The 23,716-nt window shown below is 51.9% G+C and overlaps 2 protein-coding genes across 2 annotated transcripts; one reads left to right on the forward strand and one right to left on the reverse strand.

Moving 5' to 3' along the window:
- Positions 1–138: 138 nt before the first annotated feature.
- LOC131573954 (uncharacterized) lies at positions 139–4,172 on the reverse strand. Its single transcript, XM_058828301.1, has 2 exons — positions 3,585–4,172; positions 139–288 (listed from the first exon to the last, which is right to left on the reverse strand). The coding sequence occupies exons 1-2, from the start codon at positions 4,170–4,172 to the stop codon at positions 139–141; spliced, it is 738 nt and encodes a 245-aa protein (XP_058684284.1).
- Positions 4,173–14,744: 10,572 nt separating this feature from the next.
- LOC131573955 (transcription factor Ovo-like 2) lies at positions 14,745–22,466 on the forward strand. Its single transcript, XM_058828302.1, has 5 exons — positions 14,745–14,770; positions 14,931–15,164; positions 15,864–16,054; positions 18,260–18,449; positions 20,990–22,466. Exons 2-5 carry the CDS (start codon positions 15,065–15,067, stop codon positions 21,298–21,300), a joined length of 792 nt encoding a protein of 263 aa, XP_058684285.1. The 5' UTR covers positions 14,745–14,770; positions 14,931–15,064; the 3' UTR covers positions 21,301–22,466.
- The last annotated feature ends 1,250 nt before the right edge of the window (positions 22,467–23,716 follow it).

The following is a 23,716-nucleotide window of genomic DNA, read 5'->3' on the forward strand; positions in this document are numbered from 1 at the left end:
TTTAGAGGCTGGATTAAATTTATACAAAATAACCAGTCTTTCACAGATTACCTCTGTTTATTAAAACACCTGCAAGAAGTGAGATGCAAATGACCTTCAAACGTCTTTAATCAAACCTCTAAGGAGCCAGGCCAGTGCCTAGGACTGCTGCGAACGTTTTTCCATTAGCGCCTTGTCTCTCTCTTCCATGAGCTGCTTTGTCAGAGCAATCTGCTCTTCTAACAGGCGAATGTTCTCCTTTTTCTGATTCTGACGCTCAAGATCTCTGACAACGCCACTCCGCAGCCTCTGAAAACACAAGGGACAGGGTTTATCACAGCCCGGGGGATGCTGATAGGGATCAACCCCGCCCAGGCTCCACCGCTCCTACAAGGCTGTTCCCTCTGCTGCTGTTGCAGGGTCTTTGCCACAGCAACTTAACGTAGCTGGAATCTTGAGGAGCCAATATCCAGTATCACTACACCAAAAAGTGTTTTATTTGCACTCACTTCAGATGGTTTGGTTTACTAAGTGACAAAGCTATTGAGCAAATAAATGCAGGGAGCCTGTAATTCCCATGCCATGCAGCACAGATGTGATCTAAAAAATCCAGTTATCTCTGACCTAAATCTTTACCAAATCAGAATAAGCTCCTCAAAACTTCTCTGCTTGAAGGCAATTGTGTGACAAATTGGAAACTGTTTTAAAACTGGCATGTGTCTTCATTTGCTTCTTTATGCTCATGTCTCAATCTTAAAAAAATACCCACAGCCTGCTTATGCCAAACTCTTGAAAAAGCAAGGCACTTGCTTCAAAAACATCCCCTTTGCCTAAAAGGTTCGTTAAAAATCATGTAAATATATAACATATATATATAAATCAATACATAATGTGCAACACAACACCAGCAGCTTTTGCAACCCCTCAATGGGTGTAAAAAGCACAAAGAAAATCCCAGCTGCTCTTTGCTTCCTCCATATGCTTCTCTGTTTTATCTAGACATTTTTACTCATATTGGTACTTTGACAATTAGGTGAAAGATGAATAATTTATTTGACCCTCTTGAATGATGCCAAAATGCACCTGCAAATAATTTATTTGAAAGCTGACCCTGAAGTCACTTGAGAGGATGTTTGCGACTATTATTCAATAACCCAGTTATCACAGGGTTATTCCTCACCTAGCATGCCAACAACTGCACACTTCAAATGTAATCAATTCTCCTGTCACGATCGAAACAGAAAGGTTTTAAGAAATAATTTTATCTTGTTAAGAAAATGCACAGACACATATGTCAGCCAATAATCAAAACTCTCTACAGAAATTAATCCAATAAAACCCGTTCCAATAAATCCCACCAGCTCCCATCAACTGAACTCAGGCTACAAATCGGTAATTTGAAACTGAACACAAAGCTCATAAACTTACTATTATGTTGCTATTAGTTAATAACAATAAAGATGTGGGGAGATACAAGGATCAATTGCACCAAGAATCTAATCCTTTTTCCTTCACAGAACACTGCAATCTTTCAGATGGTGGATGTATTTACTTTGAAAATGCACACTTTGCACAAGACACCTTTATAATTTGAGTGTCACAAGTGACAAAAACCTATGAAAAAGTGAATCTTCTCATCTTCCTCTCTTCTTGGAAGTTAGCCCTACTAGTCTTCTGCAGGAATGAAAAGCATGTGCAAGCTCAAATCACTCTGGGCCTGGCACATCAATTTATAAAAGTCAAAAGTTTATTAATCTGCATAAACTTGAAATACTCTCTACACCAGGACTGTAAAATATGCATGTTACTTATTTCCATTATGTTATCTAAATAACTGGATCTGTTGAACATGAAGCCACTACTGCTTAACTTGACCACAAAGAATTATGGAAAGAAAATCTCGGATTTAATTTATAAAACATAAGCTTTGAGCCTTGGCCCTTCTGAATAGGTATTAGCCAAGGCTTTTGGTCAAAAAGATCCACAAAGTTTAGGTGTCTCACTGTAACACCCAAGGGTGATGTTTATTCTGCAGCACACGTTCAAAGTTCAACTGCCATTAACTGCAGCTGAGGTTTAGTTCAGGAGCATTTAGCAGATATTCCTGCCAGATCCTCAGTGCTCAAGGTAGGCACACTGAATTAGAGAGCAGCCAGCTACAAAAACATGGTATGATCTACCTAGAATGTGTTAGGTGATCTACACAGTACATCCATCAGCTCTGGCAAGTGCAGAGCCATTGCTGGTTGCCACTCCAGGATCCCAGCTTTCCTCTCCTTGCAACTGCCAGTGCCATTCAGTGTTCTCCAACTCCTGCTCACAGAAACCTGCCTCTTATCTTAACCTTACCCAGACCCATCTCATCCTCCAAATTCCATCACTCTCAAGCACTGACAATCTCTTGAGGGGGAAAAAAATATAATCTTCTAATTACAGAATGTATCATAAAGCCCAAGCAACAGCTAGCTGAGCTGGGCTATGGATTGGGAATTTGAACTCTGTTGTTCTGTAATTTCTGACTGCTTCAGTGTCATTTAACACAGGCTTTTTCTGTGTGCATTTCCTAGATTTTTTTGTATGTAAGTGGAGAAGGATCAGATGTGTGCCCTCATATAACCCTTGCCTCATCAGCAGGATGCAAACCAGCACACTACCCACACACAGCACACCTTTACACAACCACACAGCTTTTATAGTCCCAGGCAGGATTGCTCTGTGGTAGGACTCACCATGGTCAGACCTGACACCTTTTGGCTGTGGGCTCTCTGGCGCACAGGCTGCCTGCCACGAATTCCTTGATTTTTGTACATGCAGCACAGAGAACTGGGGTGTTTCTGCCAGCTTGCACTATGCCTGCCCTGGCAGAACAAGAAGGGAGCAGGGGCATAGCACAGTAGAGTACAGCCCAGCACAGCGCTGTCTTTCAGCGGGGTGCATTTGTGGGGCTGAAGAAAAACAGGGCACACCAGTGGGACAGCACAGCCAGACAGGGGAGAGCCCTGGGAACACTGCCAGGGAGGTGGCCTTGGCCTAGAGGCTGCAGGATCACATGCTCCCCGCAAGCTGGCTGCCGGCAAGGGAGGGAAGCACCTCCATCGAGCCTCACCTGGAGATCCTCACTGCTATTTGCCCCTGAAGGGAAACGCATAGACAGCATTAGGGAGCTGGTGCAGCTAAAAGAGCACGGAAAGCAGAGGTGCCAAGGCAGGAAAACGCGGGGAAGGGGTAGCTTGTGGAGAGAGCAACATCGGGAGTAGTGCAACCGAGGCAGGACCAGTGGGGCAGCGCTGGGCAGGGGCAGCGCTGGCCTCTGGGAGCCGGGCTGGGCACACGGAGCACCCGCAGCCCCGGTGCTGGCGCACCGGCTTAGGTGCGGGCAGGGACGGACAGACGGACATGTGGGCTCAGGCGCGGGTCCGCAGCGCACTCGGGGCGGGGCTCGGCGGTGGGCGGGGCTCCGCGCTGAGCCGGCAGGTGGGGGCGGGGCCAGTCAGGCCGCCAGGTGAGGGGGCGGGGCCTGCCCGGCCGGTGGGCGTGGCCGCAGTGAGGGCCGGGGCAGGGCCCAGCTCGCCGCCTCCCCCCCGCGGCCCGCAGCGCGCACTCACCTCCAGCTCCCGGCGCTGCTGGACGTGCACGGCCGCCACGATGGCGGCGGAGAGCAGCGCGGAGACGGCCAGCGCCAGGCGGGAGCCCCGCGACATGGCCGGCGGGGCGGCGCGGGGCCGCGGCGGGGGAAGCGCCGGGCCGGCGGGGGTGAGGGAGAGCGTGAGGCGGCGCACCCCGCCTCCGGCCGAGCGCCGAGCGCAGCGAGCCAGGCCCGAGCAGCCGAGCGCCGATGCGGGGCGGGGCGCAGCGCCGGGAGGCGGGGCCGGGAAGCCGCTCCCTGGAGCAGCCGCGGGCGCTCGCACCCTCCTGGCCACAAACTCTGACATGGGATGCTGAAAACGCGCCTTTGTTCCATCAGCGCCACCGGGGATTGGGTGCCCAGCTGTGCCGGGGTCTCCCGGGGCTGTTCGCCGGAGCTTCCTGCCGGCGAACACAAACAAAAGGAGGTTTCTCCTGCGTGTGAGAAACATTTCTGGTTTTGTCGAGTGAAGACCACCAGTTCTGCGCTCTCCTCGCCCAGAAGTCCCGAATTGCATGGGAGAAGCAGCTGGAGAAAGCTGCTCTTCAATTGTTTGGTTTCTTCTCATTGTTCAGTGTGTGGCCTTAAGGCCTCGTGTTTGCCAGTTTTTCGTGCTCTGAAGACAGAATTATTCCATCCCCATCCCTTGTGCAGTGGAAGAGGGAAACCAAACACGTCAGGCTGATCCTTCCTCATTATAATCTTTTTCATCTCTCTGCTGAATGAACGTGATTAAAATGAAAGGTGAAATTAGTGGGAATGATAATATTTCAATTGAGCCTAATGGCTGTGCTCACCTTGGTGTGTTTACTGTTATTAGGGTTTGTGCATAAGTGCCTGTAACGTGTCCAAGGCCACTGGAGTGCCAAGAATGGGGTCGAGCCAGAAGCCTGGTGAATGGGAGCCAACACTACACCCTTGGCATCGGGGAAAGGTGCAGCTTCCCCCCGAGTGCCTCTACCCGACCTTGTCATTAAACACTGGAGGGGCTAAAATCCCCAAGCAGGGAGCATTCAGGCTGTGCTTTCACAGTCTCAGTTCCTGCCATGCTGGTTCAGGTGTTCCTGTGCTCCTCCCTTTCTCCCAAGGGCTGGGCCTCACCGAAGGGCTCAGCTCCCCTGCCGTGACCCTGCTCTTCTGCTTTGTCCCCTTTCCATGCTCTGGGGTGAGAGGGGACCTTTTCCAAGCCCAGATTAGCAGCTGGTCTGGTTTAAAACCTTGCAGCAGCCACGATGTGGAAAAGCCCATTTTCCTCTCTGTGAGCAGGGGCAGGGAAGTGGTGTGATGGAGGTGGGAGGGTAGGAGTGCCCAGAAGGGATGCTGCTGGGGAAAACCTTTCCAGCTGGTGGTGGGCAGAAGGACACGAGAGAAGATTTCAGCCCAAGGAACACAAGCCTGGTGGCTGTGTCCATGAGACTCCCAAACAGAGAGGTAGAGGATGGGTTTAAGCTGAGGGAGAGATGGATCGGGGGGCTTCTCTGCTGGTGAAACCTGTGCTATGCCCACAGCTTTGGTGCCCTCTTTCCTGTGCCTAGTTCCTCCTTTTCTGGCCTGGGAATAGCGGCGCAGCCGCCCATGGAGGTGGGGCCAAGCGCCAGCGAAGGAAGGATTGGGTCACGCCTGAAGGAGACTGGAGAGTTTAAGGCTATTTTTTCCCCTGGGCAAACAGCTCAGACCTGGATAATGCTCTTGGATAACATCTGCAGTCCATCCTTAGAGGGTATTTTTATCCTGGATTTCAAAGAAAATTCAGCTTGTGCAACCCCTGTGCCTCTTCCACCCTCCACGCTCTTTTACAGGCATTTGGCACCCTCTTTGATAAGGGTGCATTGCAGGCCCTGTCTCAGTAAGACTTCTGTGTTTCTTTCCCTGTTCCAACAGTTCTGATGGATGAGGAGGAGTTCTGGCTGGGTTTTGTGTCATGGTGGTTACTCTGGGTAGCATCCTGTGAAGAGAAGGGGGTGGCAGTGTCAGCTCAATCCTGTATTTGCCACCAGAGAATCCAGAAAACAAGCTGCTCAGTTGTGGCTTGCCTTAGTGGCAAAAGAAAAAGCACTGAAGCCTCAGGAAACCCCTGCAAGATATGGAAGGAGAGGGTGAAAAGTTTGAACATATCCCATTTCCAGGTTCACATCCTGAACCACAGCCCCCTCCTGCTCCGTTTGTCCTGTGTAATGTGAGGAACCAACCTCCCTTATCAAACTGCAAGCTAACAAATAATAATTTTAAAAATCATCCTAAATCATCCTAAAGCTTTATTGGTTTCCCCTCAGGGTTCTGGTGAGCTGCTAGCTGTCCTTCCCTCTTTGCAGAGGCAGCTCTCTCTCCCTTCCTCCCTCCCTCCCTCCCTCCCTCCCAGCACATACGTGTGTGTGTGCTGACACGGGGGACTTTGCACACACCCAGAGCTCTCCACTGGGACACAGGGGCTCAGCCACCTCAGTGGCAAAGACAAAAACCCAAAACCTGAATTCAGCCCAACCCAGGCTTCCATTTGCCGTGTGAAGCTGAATGTGGGTGTGAGTGCCTGCATGGCTTTGCCAAGGTCTCGGTGTAGAGGCAGAGCTGAGGAGGGGAGCAGGCTGTGCCTGCTGCTGTTAGCATTGATTTTCTCCTTATGGCAGTGCTAATTATAGCAGCAAAAATAACTAATTGCTATGTTGTAGGTACTTTTAGCTCACTGTGATACCTTTTTCCCTTTGAGAATGGAATTACTCCTATCCCTCTGCAACAGGGACAGACCTGGCTGTGGTGGTGTAGGCATTGATGATCCAGGTGCAGCCACCCTGGCCTTGCAGGAAATGTTTCTGTAGGATTTGCTAGCAGGATCATGTTGCTGGTATTCAAAAGGGCGTTATGCAGAGGAAAAAATTGTAATGTGTAACTTTGTGTGTCCCTCCTATGTAATTCAGAGGGATGACTGAGGGCTTCTCTGTGCACAGACACGCCAAAAAGTTTTAATTAATGAAATGTATGTATTAATAATGCTTTATTTTGACCAGGTCAGCCTCCTTTCCAGCCAGGTGGAGGTGTGCTTGGCCTGGGTGAGTTTCATTTTTTGATGGGCATGAATTAAGTGAAAGCCCTTGGAACTCATCCCCCCCATCACTTGCACAGAAAGAAGCTCCGTGAACTTGTTCTCAGCAGCAATTTGGATGAATTTTGTTGCTCCTCCCATTCAGACAAGCCCCAGGGCCCTCTGATAGTTCTTCCCAGGGAGCTGGAGGGAAGCAAATCTGATTGTCCTGAGATTTGAATGATGGAGTAAAGATAAACTTGGGAAGGGGGAAGATGACCAGAATTCTTTACAAGCAAGGGGCACTGAAACTTTCCTTCCATTTGAAGGGCAGCCTGTGAAACAGTTTCTTTGGGTTTTAAATTCCCTGTGCACTTCCTCCTTCCAGCAGTGAGGGTAAGAGCTCTGGGCAGCCGCTGCTGGAGCCTTGCTGATTTTATAGCCGGGCTTGTGTGATTACAGCAGCCCTGGGGACGTCGGCAGGTCACCTCCAGCTAAATCAACTAAGGTGTGGAGCTGCCACCAGGCGCCAACACCTCCTATTGCCCTGGCCAGAGGGCGAAAAGGGCCCCCCGTGACCTCAGACACACCACGATCGATCCTTCCCTGACATCACCAGCATCAGGGAGTGAGGAGGGTCTGGATGCCATCTCCCCACCATATCTATCCCCACTTTCCCCATGGCATGGTTGGTCCCTGGCTCTCGTTTTGGGGTGCTGCAGAGGGTACCTGACCCAGGGAGTGCAGCCTGGCTCCCTCCTGCAAGCGCTTCCCTTGAGAGGGGGATGAAATGCAGGCAGAGGCCAAAGTCTACCTGCTCTGTGGCAGGGAGAGGATGTAATCCCAGCATGCAATAATTATATTGGTGGCAATTGTACAGACCCTTGCCCGTGGCCATCGGGAGGCAGGAACTGCGGCAGCGCTGCTGAGAACTGGGGGCTGGGGTGCTTACTGGCTTAGGGTTGGGTTTTTTCTCTCCTGGAATTCATTGTGAAAGGCACTGGGAGTTCAAAACCATTGTGCATGGAACCCCAAAGTGTTGGCAGGGTAATTGTGCAGTCACCCTGCAGCTCGCAGGGCTGCCTCAAGACAGGAAGGTGTGGGGGGTCCTGGGCCCCAAAGCAGGGTGAGCTGCACCCCCCAGCCCACAACCTCCCAGGGCTCTCCCATGAGGAGGAGGGATCCTTGGGCTGCAGCCATGAAGGCAGCAGGGAGAGGAGAGCTCATCTGTGTGTGTGTGGAGGGGCCAGAGGCACCCATGGGTGCTGCAGCCAGCACTGAGTCCCCTCAGCAGTCAAACCAGAGCTGTAAGGAAAGGGGCCCTGCTGGAAGCAGCAGCACTGAGCTCCCTAGGCAATTCCACAGGCAGCGGGTGTGTATCCCGGTGTTTCGCTCATCCTGGGCGTGTTGGAGCACATGCTCTGCTGTAGCACAGGCGGGACAGGCAGGGACTCTCCAGCAGCAGCACTGGATCCCCATTGGGAAGCAGCCCTCCCCCTACACGTGCGGCACCAGGAAGAGGAGCAGGAAAAGTGCATCTCTAACACGGCAGTGTCTGAGCAGGAGTTGGGACATCCTGTCCCGTCCCCTGGCCCTCCTGGAGCCGTTTTGTGCTCGGGCTGGCATCACCACTGCCAGTGGCCAAGGCTGTCCTGGTGGTCTTCCTTGTCGGGGAGGAGCTGAGAGGAGTGAAGCAGAACCATCTTCTCTTTCTCCTGCTGCCAAACATCCCAGGAAGCTGCACTGCCAGAGTGTTTGGCCAGTGGTGGTAGCAATGGGACTGTCCCGGAGCACCCAGCTGGGAACAGTTATTCCTTCCTCCACCTGACCCCCTCTGCCCTTATCACTCCTTTCTCACTCTAATAATTCTGCAAAAGGAGAGGGATGGCAGGGACAGCACCTAGCCCCTCCTGGAGATTTTTGAAATGGTAAAGAAATGCTTGAACTCCATATGCATACAATGGGATTTATAGCAGCCGTCATCCAGCAGGAATGAGGAAGCCTTGGGGGGCCCCAGAGGTGCCATGAGGAGAGGACAGCGGATTTTCTACCACCGAGGTCTGAGCTCGGAGGGGGATGGCTGAGATGGCAGGGCTTGTGGGAGGGGGGAAGCACAGCTTATCATGCCTTGCCAGCTGTGGGAAGCACGGGTTTCAAAGGCATGCTCATTATTTTTAGGAACCTGGAAAGAGACTGAGTCAGCCCCGAGTTGTGGCTCATCCAGCTTTTTTTCCACCAGCTTTTCATGAAGAGCTTTCCCCTTGTTTCCCCAAACCCCTGACAAATACTTGTCATCCCAGTCAGCTAATGGGCCTCGCATTCCTTTCTTGAGCTCTCATCCCGACCATGAGCAGTGCAGTGCAGTGCCTCCCAGAAACAGTGCATCCCGATGTGCTGTGTGTCCCAGTGTCAGGGAGAACTTGTCTTTTCCAGGGCAATACCTCCCAGCTGCATGGGAAGCAGACTCCGGCTGGGCAGAAAACTGGGAACAGCGAGATGTGGTGATGACGAGTTGAGCATAATGCAAGGAGAGAAAATGCCTTTCACAAGGATAAAACCAGGGAGTGGGGTGTCAGCACACCACCTGTGGCATCCTTTCCACTGCCTTCCAGCAGCCCCCTCCAGAGACTGGGTTTGGAAGCTGCTCATGTGGCCAAGCCCATCTGGCTGAAGCTTCCTGTCACCTGCCAGAGAATTCAAAACCGAAACTAGTGGGCAAGAAGTGTTGAGGGGCTGCTGCCCCATCTCTTCACTGTTCACACAGCTGTTGGATTTGAGATGTCTCTTGTGAAAACACCAGAGGAACGCAGGGCAGTGAGGGGAACCACCAGCAGTGAGTGGTTACTGGAAGAGGCTGGAGGGGCTCTGACTTGCATGGAAGTTTTTGGAAGTTAGAGCCCATGTGGATTTGCTGGTGTCTAATAAAGGTGATGTATTTTGAAGCACAGCAGAAACATTCAGAGGGAGTAGCTTTCTGTCTACTATTTAGCTACTGACCTGCAGGATACTCCTGGGATTTCACTACCTTTGGAACCTTTGCTGCTGAATCAGGCTGATAGGAACACACTGAAATTCCCAGTGAGGAAACACTGGGCAGTAGGATTACAGGAAACCAAGCAACAAAAACCCCCCAAGCTTGACAGTGCAGTCAAAGCTGGCAAGGGGCTTCAGAGATCTCCAGAGACAGATGCTCATCACCTTTCCACATCAGTCTGAGAGCTCAGGGCTCTGCTGACCACCTTGTGAGAGTGGACATCTCTCCAAGAGGGTCACTGTCCTCCCGGAGTGGTGCTGGACTATGTGTAGGGGATGTGGGGCACAGAAGATCCTCCAGCAGCCTCTTCCCCCAAGCACAGGGTCATGGATACCACTGGGGAGAATGCTCAGGGGATGCTGCTGGGGTCAACACCTGCCACAGACCTCACAGGGGGCCATTTCCACAGGGAGTGGGACCTGTAGGCTCGATGGGAACCTGTGGTGATGACAAGCGCCCTGAGGAAGCAGAGCCAGTGAATGGGCGGCCAGAGAGACACTGCTGAGCCGGCTGGGGAGAGTGGGAAGGAAGTGGAGCTATAGGTCGAGAAAGACAGGGAGACGCCGGGAGTGGCAGGGGCCGTGGGAGGCAGGGAGACAGGAGCCCGGTGAGTCAGCTCGGTGGGTTGCTTTGAAACGCGGCAGGGAAGCACAGGCAGGGCAGGTTCTGCCGCAGCCTGGGGAGCCATCTCCCCTCAGCTGGCACCTTCTCCATCCCTCCCTGCTCAGTCAAGGGAAGCAGATCGCCCTCCAAACTGGGGCAGCCTGCAGAGCCACTGCTCCCTCCTTCCAAGATAATGCTGGCACGGAGCCACTCTGGCTCCTGCCGCTGCGGTGAAGTGTTTCCTCATCTAAGCAGGAGAGCTGCCAAAACCTGGCTTGGAAGCAGGGCTTTCCAGTGGCCAGGCTTGGCCCCAGAGCTGGCAGCAGAGGGTGACCAGGGCAGCTCTTTGCTCTGCCAGCCCGTGCCCCCCCAGCAGCGCTCACATCTCCCTGACCTCCGCAGCACCGCGGGCCAGCATTCCCGCAAACGCCGTGCTTTGGGGGGGAAGCTGCCCGCAGAGACAAGAGCAGCCCCCCGGGCAAGGCACGGTGTGTGCGTGCAGGCGGCTGCCGCCGAAACCCGGCTGAGTCACCCCCGCTGCCGCGGGCGTGCGGTGGAGCGCGGGCAGGACCGGAGCATCTCCGGGAGCACCTCGGCTGCTCGCAGACATGCTGAGCTGCAGCACAGAGACAGCCAGGGGGAAGGAAAGCCGGGGCTGGGAGCAGCATGTGCCCAAGGAGAGGGTTTCTTCCAGATCAGGGGAACATTGTGATTTTCTGTGGGATTTTAAGATGCAGTCCCCACAATCCTGAAAGATCCTATAGCATGTTTGACCTGCACTGGGTAATCCAAGGAGGTTGGAAAAGGCTGCACAGGAGATACTCCCCCTTGCTCTAATCTTGCCTGAGGTTGCAATCAGAGCATCTTCCTTCTGTGGACCTCCCTCTGTGAGGTGGCTGGCATGTGACCCCAGGGCTTCTGGTGGCCTGGCAGTGCCCGCTCCTGGGCTTTGTGCTCACCATCCCACCTCGGATAGGGCACATTGAGAGTTTCAGGGAAGGGATGTCACACCAGGGTGTGTCTTGCAGAGTAAGCAGTGTTTTGACACTCAGACTCCTCCCCACCTCTCCCGAAATGCCTCTTGAGAGAAGCGTGGAGGCCCACAGCCAAGGGGGTGTCAGCTAGGTTTTTGGGTGACCTGCAGCAACCCAGGTGTCCTAGCCATGGTGTGTCAAGAACACTATAGACCCTGAAGGTGAAGGTTCATCTTCTCAAGGGTATGAAGCTGTGGCCTCTCCTGTGTGGTCAGTAAACTTGTATAAATCCCCCCACCTAAGTTCTGCTGGGAGTTGGAAACGAAAGGTTGCATGGCCAAGCTACTGTACCAGCCAGGTTCTCATCTCTGTCTGGCCTGGTTGGGCTCAAAATCATGAGAAGTGGCCAGAAAAGGGGTCCTGGGTGACTGCTCTCAGCCTTGTGGGCAGAGCACCCCCAGGCCTTGCAGGTAGACCTGCTGGACCCCCTCCATTCCCATGCCAGAGGAGTGATGGCTGGGGAGAAGATGCCACTGGGAGTTGAGCAGGAAGGTGCCTTTGCTAGAGGCATTGCCCTGGCACTGCTGAGGAACTGTGCCTTTCAATATCATTCAGTTCTGACAGGCTGTGCAATCAAACCCTCATCCCTGCCCTGGCCATCCTGCTGATTGTGGTGAAAAGTAGCCCAGGCAAAAAAAACAGACAGGGCAGCCTGGGATCACAGCTGAAATATTCCCTGTGCACAGATCAAACTGAGTTATTGTTCCCTGAGCAGTGCCTTCCTTACACCTCCTTTCCTGAGTATCTCTCCCCCTGCTCTCCTCAAGCCCAGCTCCTTCCCTTGCTCCCTAAACCTGGTCCTTTCCCCTAAGCACACTGTCCCCACTCCCTCCTGGCTGCCACAACAAGGGGGTGATGCTGGCATGGGGTCCTCTAGAATGAGTGGGATGAGTCCACCTGCCCCTCTTCCATGGCAATCCAAACCCACACAGGGTTCATTTGGGAAGGGACGGAGTGTGATTGAGACAGCAATGCATGGCTGGTTCTTTCTTTGATCCCATCTCTTCTCCTTGCTCCCAAATTATCTGAGTGAAATGAAACACATTTTAGTAGTCAAATCCGTAAGGGTGGGGTCCCACTATGCTTTGACCCTACGGGGAATTTTGTACATTTGATTTGATTTACACCCAAAATATTAATTTAACATACTAGATTTTCTCCCACACCCAAGCAATGCTGAAAATTAAACAAGATCCTGCAGAAATGTTTGTGCCATTACTTCGTTAGCATCATTATTTATCGAGTTTAATTACAGTGCTGAAGCTGTGCATGAAACATTGCTCCAGTGGGAGTATGGAGAAGGATATGGCCATCCAGTGTCTGTGGGCTGCCTTGCTGAAGACGAAGATCCCCAAAGATCCCACTTCATGGTGCTGCATGTGCCTGCCTGCAGTGGTGTTGGTGGGGTCATGCCATGAGCATGCTCCACAGGCTCCTCCAGGTTAGAAAACACCAAGGAATGGTATTTGCAGGAAAGGCAGTATGGTTTTCCTATGGGCTCCAGCCAAACAACACTGACAGTCAACAGTCTGCATTTCCACCTTGCAGCTCAGCAGGTAGGCAGCCCACTACCACTGGAATGCTCTCCTTCATGGGGCTGCTGCCTGCCTATCCAGCTCCTCCTGCCCTGCCAGAGGCTCCAGGACTTTCCACTCTGTGTCTCCAGTGGTGCTGGGCACACCTCAGCCCTGACCACTCATGTCAAGGCTCCGGAACTGATGATATTATTATTATTATTATTATTATTATTATTGTTATTGTTATTATTCCTGATTCAGCCATGCTTGTAACTGCACGTCTGACTTGGAGCACCCGATGGAAGTGAAGTGTGTGCTCCAGGACTTCATTAAATTAGGACCTCAAAGCAGGATTTGAGAAAGCCCAGATGACAGTGAAGTCGTCTCAGCAAGCTTTTGGCTTGGGAGCGCTACGATTAATGTCATTTGCTACCTCTTTCGCTTAAAAGACAAGGAGTCGTTAAAATAAAAGAAACCTCAAGTTGAAAGCACTGAAAAAAAAAAAAAATCAATTAAGCCCCACATAGCTGTATTTTGTCCTGGAGCAAAATCTCAGACATAACAGAGAAATTACATAGCCTGAAAGAGAAAGAGAGAAAGGGAAGGTTTTTATGTGCGGTCTTGCTGAGGTATTGCCCGAAGCCATGCTGAGGTGGCTTCTCACCTGGTACCTGTGGAAACTGTAAGCTCCCCACAGGAGTATGGGGAGCAAGTAGGTGCTGGGATACCCTGACGGAAATACAGATTGCTGGAGGAGCTCTCTGACAGTGCATCACCTGATGTGGGGCTGGAGCTTTACCCCTGGGGCTCCAGGCTGTCCCACACCCCCAGGCTCAGACCCTCTTGAGATCTCACGCCCAGGAGGATAAAGGGGACATGCATCCAGCAGAGCTCTTTCATTTGGCCATATTTGAAGGTGTGTTCCTTTCAGAGGCTGCAGATCCAGCCCCTGAAGTTAAGTCTTGGTCTTAATGAAACCGACAGTGAAACTCCCATCAATTCCCCCTGTCCTGTGGGAGGAAAGCGGCACCTCAGAAAGGAGTGACTCCATTTGAAAGGCCTATTCCTTCATGTGGGAAAACAGTTCCTGGTGCTCATTCCCGCAACTGCTCCAGCCCAGTGCCGTCTCTGCTGCAGGGATGAGCTTGGGGAGGGAGGCACCAAGTGCGTTTCCACTGCTTTTAATAAGAAAGCAGATTGAAGAGGAGGCGGGAATCCCTGAATGTTGTTAAAACACCCAAGGCCACGTTAGGCGCAGGCTCTGCTCTGCTCGCAGACTTCTTGTGGGTTTTCTTCTGTTTCTTTTGCTTCCTTCCCCAATACCCTAACCTCTTGTCTTTGTTTCATTTCCACTTTGGGAAGAGGGGAAAGACAACAAGGGACAAATATAATTAAAAAAAAAAAAAAAAAAAAAAGTAGCGGGGGAGCAAAAAATCTGTGACACGTTTTTAATTCTAAATCAATGACTGAAAAAGAATAAAAATATTTTTTTCTCTTTTTTTCTGAACAGAAGAAAAGCGAGTCATTAAGAAAAAATAATAACAACTTTCTCTTCCTGCTGCTGCCCCGAGGACAGCTCGGCCTCTTTCCCGGCACCTCGGCAAGTCTTCCCCTCGACGGGCTGTCGAGACTGTCTCTGCTCAGCCCCCCGTGGGCGGCGGGACCCGCAGTGGCGAGCGGGGAGCACTCCCGGCCCCCGTTCCCGGCAGGGTATCCCGGTGCGGCGGCGGAGAGAGGGGCAGCGGGTCCGACCCGGCGGGGGCTCCACCGGCGGGGCGCGGGCAGGCGGCAGCGGCAGGGCTCCCTCCTCCTTTGGGTTTTTGGATTGGTTTTGGGTGGGGGTTTTTTTTTGTTGTTTTTTGGGGTTTTTTTTCTTAATTTTCAGACGTTAAATTCTTTCGCAAACATTCATGCCTTAGGAAGGGCTGGAACAAAGCTCAGCTGCTCCAACCGGTCGGACAGGTAAGCAGACTTGTTGACACCGTTATGTTTGCAGCACGCATGCTCCTTCCCAAGTTTCCTGGTGCATTTTTCTATTCCACCTTATGAAACTTTCCTTCCCTCCCCCCCCCCCCCACCTTCTCCCCTCTCCTCCCCTCCCCTTCCCCTCCCCGCGCCTCAGCGGCTCTGCCCGGTGCGTGCGGTCCCGCTCCCCCGGACGGCAGCGCAGCGCCCGCGCCCCGTCGGGCTGCGGCCGGCCGGCGGGGCTGAAGCGGCCGCTCCGCTCCGTGCCCAGCCGTGCCCCCTGCCCTCGCCATGCCCAGAGCCTTCCTGGTGAAGCGCCGGAGCCCGCAGCCGGCGGTGCGCAGCTGGGATGGGCTGCCCGACGAGGAGAGAGCCGACACCTACATCCCAGGTACGGCGCCGGCGGCCGCCGCCCCGCGGGACGGGGGGAGCGGGGTCCCCGCGGTCGGCGGAGGGGGCGACTTGGGGAGGGAGCTTTGCCGGGCCGGGGTAGCCCCGAGGGGGCGGGCGGCGACTTCGAGAGAGCTGTGCGAAACGCGGCGGAGGGGACACGGACAACACTCGGAGGAAAAGTCCCCGGGCAGCGGCAGAGGTGCCGGCCCCGCCGGGCCGCGCTGCCCCCATGCCGGGCAGCGTCTCCCATCCCGGGGAGCCCCCGGGGATGGCGGGGTGCGGAGCTGAGGGGGGGCGGGGGGGTAATGTATGTGTGCGCGTGTGTCCAGGAAGGTGGGAAACCTCGTTTGCATGAGAAAGGTGGCTGGGGGAGGAGAAGGAAAGACCCAGGGCGGGGGTGCGGGGGGAGGGTGATGTACTCCTGGCCTCCCCCTCTCCTCCTCCTCCCGCTCCTTCTGCCCTTGCCCGGGGTATAACGGGAAGGCGGCGGAGTGGCTTGTTTGAACTTTGGGACCGTTCGTGTTTGAGTTTCCGATTGCAGCGGGAGCCGGGGATCCTCCCCCGCCGCCAGCGGCCCGCCCGCAGGTTAAACACCGGGGCCCGCCGGCTCCCGCCCGCCGGCTCCCGCCCGCCGCCTCCCCGCCCTGCCCGCGGCTCCGGGGTCCCCCCGCTTTATCGCATCCCCACCCCGTTGCAGGCGGGATCGGCTGCGTGCTGCTGGGCTATGAAGACAGCTGCAGCCTGGAGAGCAGCGGCAGCAGCGGGACCCGGGACGCCGAGCCCAGCGACCCCCCGACGCCCCAACCCACCCCCGGCGAGCTGGGCACGGGCGGGGGGATGCTGCTGGACCTGGCCATCAAGCGCCCCATGGTCAGGTCAAAAATCAAGGTAACCGCTCGCATCCCAACCATCTCTTCTCTGGCAGTGGGGTGACCCCAGTTCAAGGTCATGGCCTGGCCGCTGACCGGGGACACCAGGTGACAACAGTCCCTCGGGCTCTCTTTGTTAGTGGTGACAGCACCTGTCCTGTGCACCGAGGTGGAGGCCTGCGACAGCAGCCGGCCGTAGGATGGCAGCAGCAGGGAAAGCTTCGTAAGCGATGTGCCATAATCTTCCAGTGCCCTTTGCCTTCTCTTATCCTTGCCTGGGACGTGCTGCCCCTGACCTGCTTGGCTCGGGTCCCGCAGGAGCTCTGAACCCAGCCAGGAAGGACCAGCCCTGGCAGCTAGAAGTCATGCCCCATGGTGCGTGGGTGGATCTTGTTCCTTAGCGTGGGGCCTCCTTAAAAGCTGCCTTCTAGGTTGTACTCAAGCCTTCACCGAGAAGGCTGGGGTGTCTCTTCACGCTTTCCCCCTCCCACCTTGGGCTATCAAGAAGCACCTAAAGGTTCCCCTCCATAGCTGTGAAAGACCATTGCCACCTTGAGGCAGACCCTGGGTGAAATGAAGCAGTCATCTGTCCGCTGACTTTGCTGAAGAGCGTCCCTGCCGCATGGTCAGGAGCTCTGGCTGTCTGGGCGTTTCCTGGGCACAACCTGCAGAGCAGCGCAGTGATTTCCCTCCCAAGGCTGAGAAGGCAAATTGATCACGGTGCCTCAGGTCGTCGTGGTACCTGAGAACTCAACACCGAGCTTGCAAACAGCGCAGAGTCTCTCTCTGAGCATCCAGGATCCCCTCAGCAGAGGTGGAGCCAGGCCACCCCAATGCTAGGCAGAAGGAGATGTGTTTACCACTGGTAGTTAACACCTCGTTAAACCCTGGCTGCTGCTTTGCTGGATGGAGCTGTAAAAATTACCATTGTCTGTGCCGGGCTGACAGCTTTTCAGTCACCGTGTTCTTAAGTCTCATGATTAGATTTCACCTCGGCTATATGCAGATGATTGAGGTGGAGTCATAGCCCTGTTGCCCAACAGATTCTTCCCAGATGGCTCCCCCTCCAGTTTCACACCTCGTGGTTTCACAGCTGCCGTTTTATTTAATCTTTCTTTACAATTTCGAGTAGCGTTGCTTCAGTAGTAAGCAGAGGAGGAGGAGCGGTAAAAATAACTGGCTCTTCAGGAAAAAGAACGGACGTATGCCTGTCTTTCTAAAAGCCCGCCCTGCTGCTGTTTGACTTTAACCTACTTTGTATAATTTAACCTGGGTTATTCCTGACTGTCACAGTAAAACTTCGTTCCAGCAGAGGTGGTTTTTTTTCAGCCGATGGATGTGTGCACATGGTCCTGTCTGCTCTGCTGGTTTTCCCTCATCCCGGGCGTCTAACAGGGGGCATGTCCGTGTTTATTCCACCAAGAATAATTAAACCAGCAGCGCAGTATTTACATTTTCCAGACATTAAGCCTTCCCTCTGAGGAATGATCTTCCCAGGAGCTGAACCATCAGTGTCCTCTTTAGTCAAGTTATGCCATGGTGTTGGCGCAATGCTTTCGGTGCTAGGAGTGGGAATGAGATTACCCCCTAATGTCGCTTTGCTGTTAATTAACGAGCCGGGGACACCAACGGGGGAAGATTAGAGCCATTGTTTCAGTCTCTGCTGAGTCAGCACAACGTGCCTTGGGTTTATCTCTCCAAAACCACCTTTTTTATCACTGCTGGCTGTTTTTTGAGGGACCTGGAGCAGTTGGCGGCGTGACTAACGAAGGCAGCACTTAAAACAACTCTCTTGCACCAGAGAGGACTTCCCTTCTCCATCCAGGATATCAGCTGAGTGCAGGGGCAAACACAAGGGTGGTCCTACAGAGACGGACTTGCAGCCTAAGCCCTAGTGTTCATGGATGTAGCTGGATAAGGGTTGCTACCTCTGGAAGGAAACTGCTACACAGAATTTGTTTTAACCCCTGAATCCAAGCTGGCCAGAGATGCCTCAGTCCCAAACGGTGCACATTAAGTCCCCTGCTTGATTGCCAGGAAAGCGTGAAGGTTTCACCCAGCAGGAAAATCTTGAATGCTTTCACTTTTTATTTTTAATATATACCCCCCCCCGCCTTTTTTTTTTCCCTAATGCCACAATAAGCCCTACTTGTTTTGCTTTATTTCTTCTGTTGGTCCCCTGTTGCTCATCCCAATGCTCACACAGTCCTCTCCCACTCCTCAGTTCACCACTGGGACCTGCAGTGATGCCACCCTGCATAGCTGCGAGCTGTGTGGCAAAGGCTTTCGCCTGCAGAGGATGCTCAACCGTCACATCAAGTGCCACAGCCAGGTGAAGAGACACTTGTGCACCTTCTGTGGAAAGGGCTTCAACGACACCTTTGATCTGAAAAGGCATGTCCGGACCCATACTGGTGAGAATGCGTTCCCTGTTCCCTGGGGAGCCGCGGGAGGCTCCGGGGAGAGCGGGTGGGATGGAGCAAGGGCAGGGAGAGGGTGGGGGTAACCTGGCAAGATCGTAACACGAAGTCCCAGGTAACGACATTTGCAGAAAATAGTGGGGACACAGTGGAGAAAAGGAGAAGACTTGAGCGTGGACAGAGAAAAGTCCTGGGAATTATGGAATTTGAGGAGAGCTATTGCAATCCGTGTGAAGCAGTGAGGGTCCAGGACCTGCCATGCACACCTGGTGCAGACACAGCCCCGTGCTGCCATGCCTGGGGCAGCGAGGCTGGGGTAACTCCCCAGGATAACCTGCCTGGGATAAGCATCTCGGGACTGCGAGCCACAGGCACAGTTATCCCTGCGCAGGGATCAGGGGAGGCAGGAGCTCGGTGAAAACGCATGGCCCTCTAGAGGCCACGAGCAGCAGTTTCCTGGGGATTTTTGCTGTTGAGAGCCTTTGCAGCTGATTGCAGGATGGGATTCTGGCTTGATTTGGAAATGTCTGTGGAGGAACCAGAGTGCGGTTCATGCTGTGCCTCCCCCAGGCTGGAGGATGTGCTGTCTGTGGCCACTCTGCAGTGGGGTCAGTTCCTAAGTCCATCCCAAATAGCAGTGGTTGTGTTTCTGTTGCCTCAAATCCAGCTCACTTTTCCCAGAAGTCCTTAACCCAGCCTGGAGCAGGGAGAATGCTGCCAGTTTCATTGCCTTTTTTTTTTTCCTTGATGGAAGCAATGGCTTAAATAAACATCAACCCCATCCTCACCAAAGGCAATGCTTTCTGGTGGCCCAGGCTGGCTGTGCTCAGAAGGCTTTGACTTTGCACTGTTGGGCACCCCAAAGGTGCATCCACCACATCTTTCCAGATCCCATCTTTCCAGATGTGTGGTCACCTAATGGGAGCTGGAGATTATTTGAGCTTGCTCTGCAGGGCCCCATTAACCAGGTGAACTGCTAGAAGTGCCACAAGGATGTTGGTAGGCAGGAGCTGTTTCTTAGTGGTAGAGCCCCTCAAAACAATGACAGCTGTTTGGATGGGAAGGCATTGGCTGGAGGCAATGTTTTGGGCTGTTTGGGTTTGTTTGCAAAGCTTTCATGTGGGGAGGAGAGCTGCCACTGGGGTATGGCTGGAGTGTGGAATCAGTGCCTTCAAAATAAGTGATTTTTCAAGCTGTCCCCTCATCTGAGTCAGAAAATAAATCCAAGAGGGTCTCTGGTCAAAATAATTTAAAATTATTCCTAAATGATTTAAAATGATTCCTAAGTGATTAAGAGGTTCCCACAGCTCTGATGGGCTGTGCCATCCTGGCACTACCCTTTCTGTGCTTGTGTTCCTGCCTGTGGAGCTCTGGAGCAGGCACCAAGGATGGGGGAGGTTTAAATTGCCTTCAAATGAGCATGAAACTGCTTTTTATGTGTGAATTCTAATGAAGGTTTGGGCTTTCTCTCCAACTGCAGTTTAATGGAAATGAAGCAATTTCACAGCAGCAGGCATTAGGAAACTTTTGTCTCGATAGTTTAATCTGGTGCACTGGGATAACCTCTTTCAACTGAACAATAACTCCTATTGGAACATTTAATTAGGTTGGATTTCTGGTAGAAAGATCAGCTCCTGTCTGGTAACTTAATGCAATCACAAAGTCACAAGTATCTGAACGGATGAGTCTGGTTTACCCATTTCTGCCTGACTCACCATAGATCTGATCTTCACTGGGGAAAAGAGGGGGTTAGGTGTGACTCCTTATATCAGTTTTTAAGGGTGGTCTTTGCTTGGAAACTTATTGATCTAGTCTAGTAAGTAGAATTCATGCTGGTTTATGCTCTTTCAAGTGTTGCTAAATCCTCAGCTCTTTAAGCACTGGGGGAGTTGTTGTTAAATCAGTGTTGATTGGTGGTAAAATTGATTTCTGTCATGTTGGTTGTCTGGGCTTTCAAATCACAAGTCAGTTTCTTCTCCCTCCTCTGGAAACACACAGAGTTATTTCTTTCATCTTCCTGCACTTCTCTTCTAGAAATTTGTAATCCCAGTCATCAAATCTGTATTGTATGAAAGCACTTGGGATTGCTGTACATTCACTGCTGTTCACTGAAGCCTCATTAAACCAAAAGAGAGAAAATAAAATCTTACCAAGACAGAAGTTTTCATTCATTAGAAAAGCCATTATAAAAGCTGAAACTGATAGTTTTACCTAATCACAGGATTTCTAATAGTCAAGGGTCTGAAATAAGTTTTGCAGTTGATAATGGCTGCCCCAGGACCAAACCACTGATGGGCATTTGTTATCCTCAGCACCTGCCTGCGCCTTCTGAAAACATTTCTAGGTTTTCTATGCTTAAATAGATCAATCCATTCCTGGAAACCTTAGCCTGAAAGGAGCATGTTTTGTTTAGAGAGGCAGCTCCTTGGGTTGCTGGGTGCATTCTCAGCAGCTGATGTGCCAGAGCCTCTGTAGGAAACAAGACTCGGGCTACAGGTGACATAACAGGTAACCCCTGTCTTCTCCCGCTGCAGGCATTCGTCCTTACAAGTGTGAGGTTTGCAACAAGGCCTTCACGCAGCGCTGCTCGCTGGAGTCGCACCTGAAGAAGATCCACGGCGTGCAGCAGCAGTACGCCTACAAGCAGAGGAGGGACAAGCTGTACGTGTGTGAGGACTGCGGCTACACGGGCCCCACGCAGGAGGACCTGTACCTGCACGTCAGCGGCGTCCACCCCAGCAGCGCCTTCCTGAAGAAAACCTCCAAAAAACTCGCAGCTGTTCTGCAAACCAAACTGAGCCCCGTCCTGCAGAGGAACTCCAAAGAGGATGGCAAGGATGAGTGACACGGGGGGCTCATGGCGCTCGGCAGGAATGAAGTTTACATGTAGGACTATATATATTATTTTTCTAAGAACCATTTTGAAAGAAACACCTGAAATTAAAGGGATAGTTTTGCTAACGGGACTCTCTTGATGTTGGTAAAACCTCAGCTTGACAGAAATATTCCCATTTGTGATGGAAACATCAGACTTTTTTTTTTTATCTGGCCAATAAAAATGGAATGCTTGCAAAGGCTGTCACCTCTCGGATGGAGTATTTACTGAGCTGATACTTGGGCAACATGTTTTCTGTTTCAGCTCTACCACAAGTCTGAACACCCCTGACAAATGAGTTCACCTTTCCCCAGTGTATTTTGTAAACTTAATAAGTGTTACATCCCATGTGAATTACTTATGAAAGGTTTGGGTGAGAAGTGTTGGCTAAGAGCACTACTGGTACATGGTTCTATGCAGCATTAATTAAAGTGCCTGAAGAACAGGAGTGCACTGTATCAGCAAATGAGTTAAAACGTGCAAACACCCTTAGCTCTGCCCCCTGTGCAGTCTGCTAACAATTTATGGAAGTGTGATCCAAGGTGAGCTGGAACTCTTCCCAAGGGATGCAGAATGTTTTCTTCCCAGTTTCTCTGCTAGCAAATGATGTTATTCTAGGGCAGACCTTTGGTTGTGTCTTAAGTACTTGAAACCATGAACTTACTTTTATCATGTTGATATACAAGTGAAATCTTAGCTCTGATGTTCCTGGACTTGCCATGCTCACTTTGAAGATTATTACCACATCCTTTTAACATACACCAGTAGCAATCCAGAAACCCAAAGAAAGCACTGTAATGACTTTAAAATAAGTATTTTCTGTCATGGTGAAATGCAATTTTGTGAATATTTTATGGTGTGTGTGTGTGTGTGTTTGGGGATTTTTTTTCTCTTTTATATTCAAGTGCCTGTTTATTAATACAACAATGCAGTGGAAAGGGGGACTGAGCCTGTGTTTGCTTCAGGAGATCAGTGCAAAACTGCAGGCACCAATCTGGCTGCTCCTCTGTGACCACTGTCAGTGTAGAAGGTTCCTCCCACCTAAAATACAAAGTCAGGCTTAGCCAGTCATTGCTACTAAAATGAGACATTTTGAGCAACTTTTCAAGAATTGTAAAAAAATCTTTTCCAACTTGCTTCAGTTTTGTACAGGCACCTGCTTGGGTTTTTGTGGGGAAAAGATTCTAGGGGTCTTAAAGCATTCCTAAGGATATTAATACTTTATTCAACACAACTGGTGGTGCTAAAGACCTTGAAAACAAGGATAATAAAGTGATGCCACTGTGTTAAGAACAAACTTATCCTACATAGCAGGAAAGTTTGTAGAATACTTTAATAAATGGGAAGTTGCCGGGATAAAAAAAGCATCTGAGGTAAATTAGAAGATCTTGACTCTGCACAAAGAGCTAAAGCTTGTGCACATAAGACTCCCAGGTCTTATAACCAAGCAGTGTAAAGGGAAGGTTGCTCACTCTGCCATGGGATTAATGTTCACCTGACTGCATGGGATTTGTGTGCTCAGCTCTGCTGAAACCTCAGCCCTTCCCCTGGCACAGCAGAGCTGTGGCTGAAACCTTTCCTCTCCAGCCAGAGATATGTTTTGTGTGTGTACCTGCGTGCACGGGTTGGTTTTTTATCCTTCCTGCACCACGTGTTGCTTTTGCTCTCCCTCCAGTGCCACAGCACATCCCTGGTGACAGCACACAGGCACAGCAAGGTGGGCACAGAAAGGATTCACAACAAAAGAGAAAGGGAGTGCTAGCAGGGCACAGGGAAAAGCCCATCCTGGATGGAGAGCAAAGCTCAGGGAAGCTGAGTGTCAGAGCTGAAGTAACTGCCCTGGCTGCCCAGCAGGTTTTTCTGCAGAGGACAGACAGTGCCCGTAGCAGTGCCCTGGGCCCATCACTTTAACAGTCTGGCAACTTAATTGAAACTGGTCACAAAGTGTGTTGGGGTTTGTGTGACACTGGTGACAGCCACCTGCCCAGTGCTGTTACAGGACAGACCAGCTTGTGCTGCTCCAGAAATGCTCCACAGCTCAGACAGGGATGCCTAAGGCAGCAGCCAGGCTTTCAGAAGTGCCAGACACTAGTGACTCCCACCGCTGCTGTCTTTTGAAGGCTCTCTGCCTCCCCCTGGCTCTCTGAGGTACAGACTCAGCTAGGATTTGGGTTTACAAACTGGCTTTGCTGGCAGCCTTCCTCAGGCACAGGGTTCTGGCTGATTTTCTTGAAGCTTAGGGGTTGGTCATAATTTTATTTGTAATCTGCAGTGTTATTGTGAAAACTCATACATACAACTCTTAGAATACAAAGAGAATGAGGAAAAAAAGCTTTCCAGAGCAATGCTGCCTGACATGATCAAGGCTTATTCTCTGCTTTACAGA

This window comes from Poecile atricapillus (genome assembly GCF_030490865.1).
Source record: "Poecile atricapillus isolate bPoeAtr1 chromosome 3 unlocalized genomic scaffold, bPoeAtr1.hap1 SUPER_3_unloc_2, whole genome shotgun sequence".
NCBI classification, from domain to species: Eukaryota; Metazoa; Chordata; class Aves; order Passeriformes; family Paridae; genus Poecile; species Poecile atricapillus.

Excerpts from the sequence above, each read along its gene's own strand:
- LOC131573954 (XM_058828301.1), bottom strand. The coding sequence starts at position 4,172 with ATGAGAAGAAACCAAACAATTGAAGAGCAGCTTTCTCCAGCTGCTTCT. Across the intron at positions 289-3,584 it reads AGCAGCGCCGGGAGCTGGAG|AGGCTGCGGAGTGGCGTTGT; the intron begins GTGAGTGCGCGC and ends TTGTGTTTTCAG.
- LOC131573955 (XM_058828302.1), top strand. The coding sequence starts at position 15,065 with ATGCCCAGAGCCTTCCTGGTGAAGCGCCGGAGCCCGCAGCCGGCGGTG. Across the intron at positions 15,165-15,863 it reads AGCCGACACCTACATCCCAG|GCGGGATCGGCTGCGTGCTG; the intron begins GTACGGCGCCGG and ends ACCCCGTTGCAG. Across the intron at positions 16,055-18,259 it reads TGGTCAGGTCAAAAATCAAG|TTCACCACTGGGACCTGCAG; the intron begins GTAACCGCTCGC and ends CCCACTCCTCAG.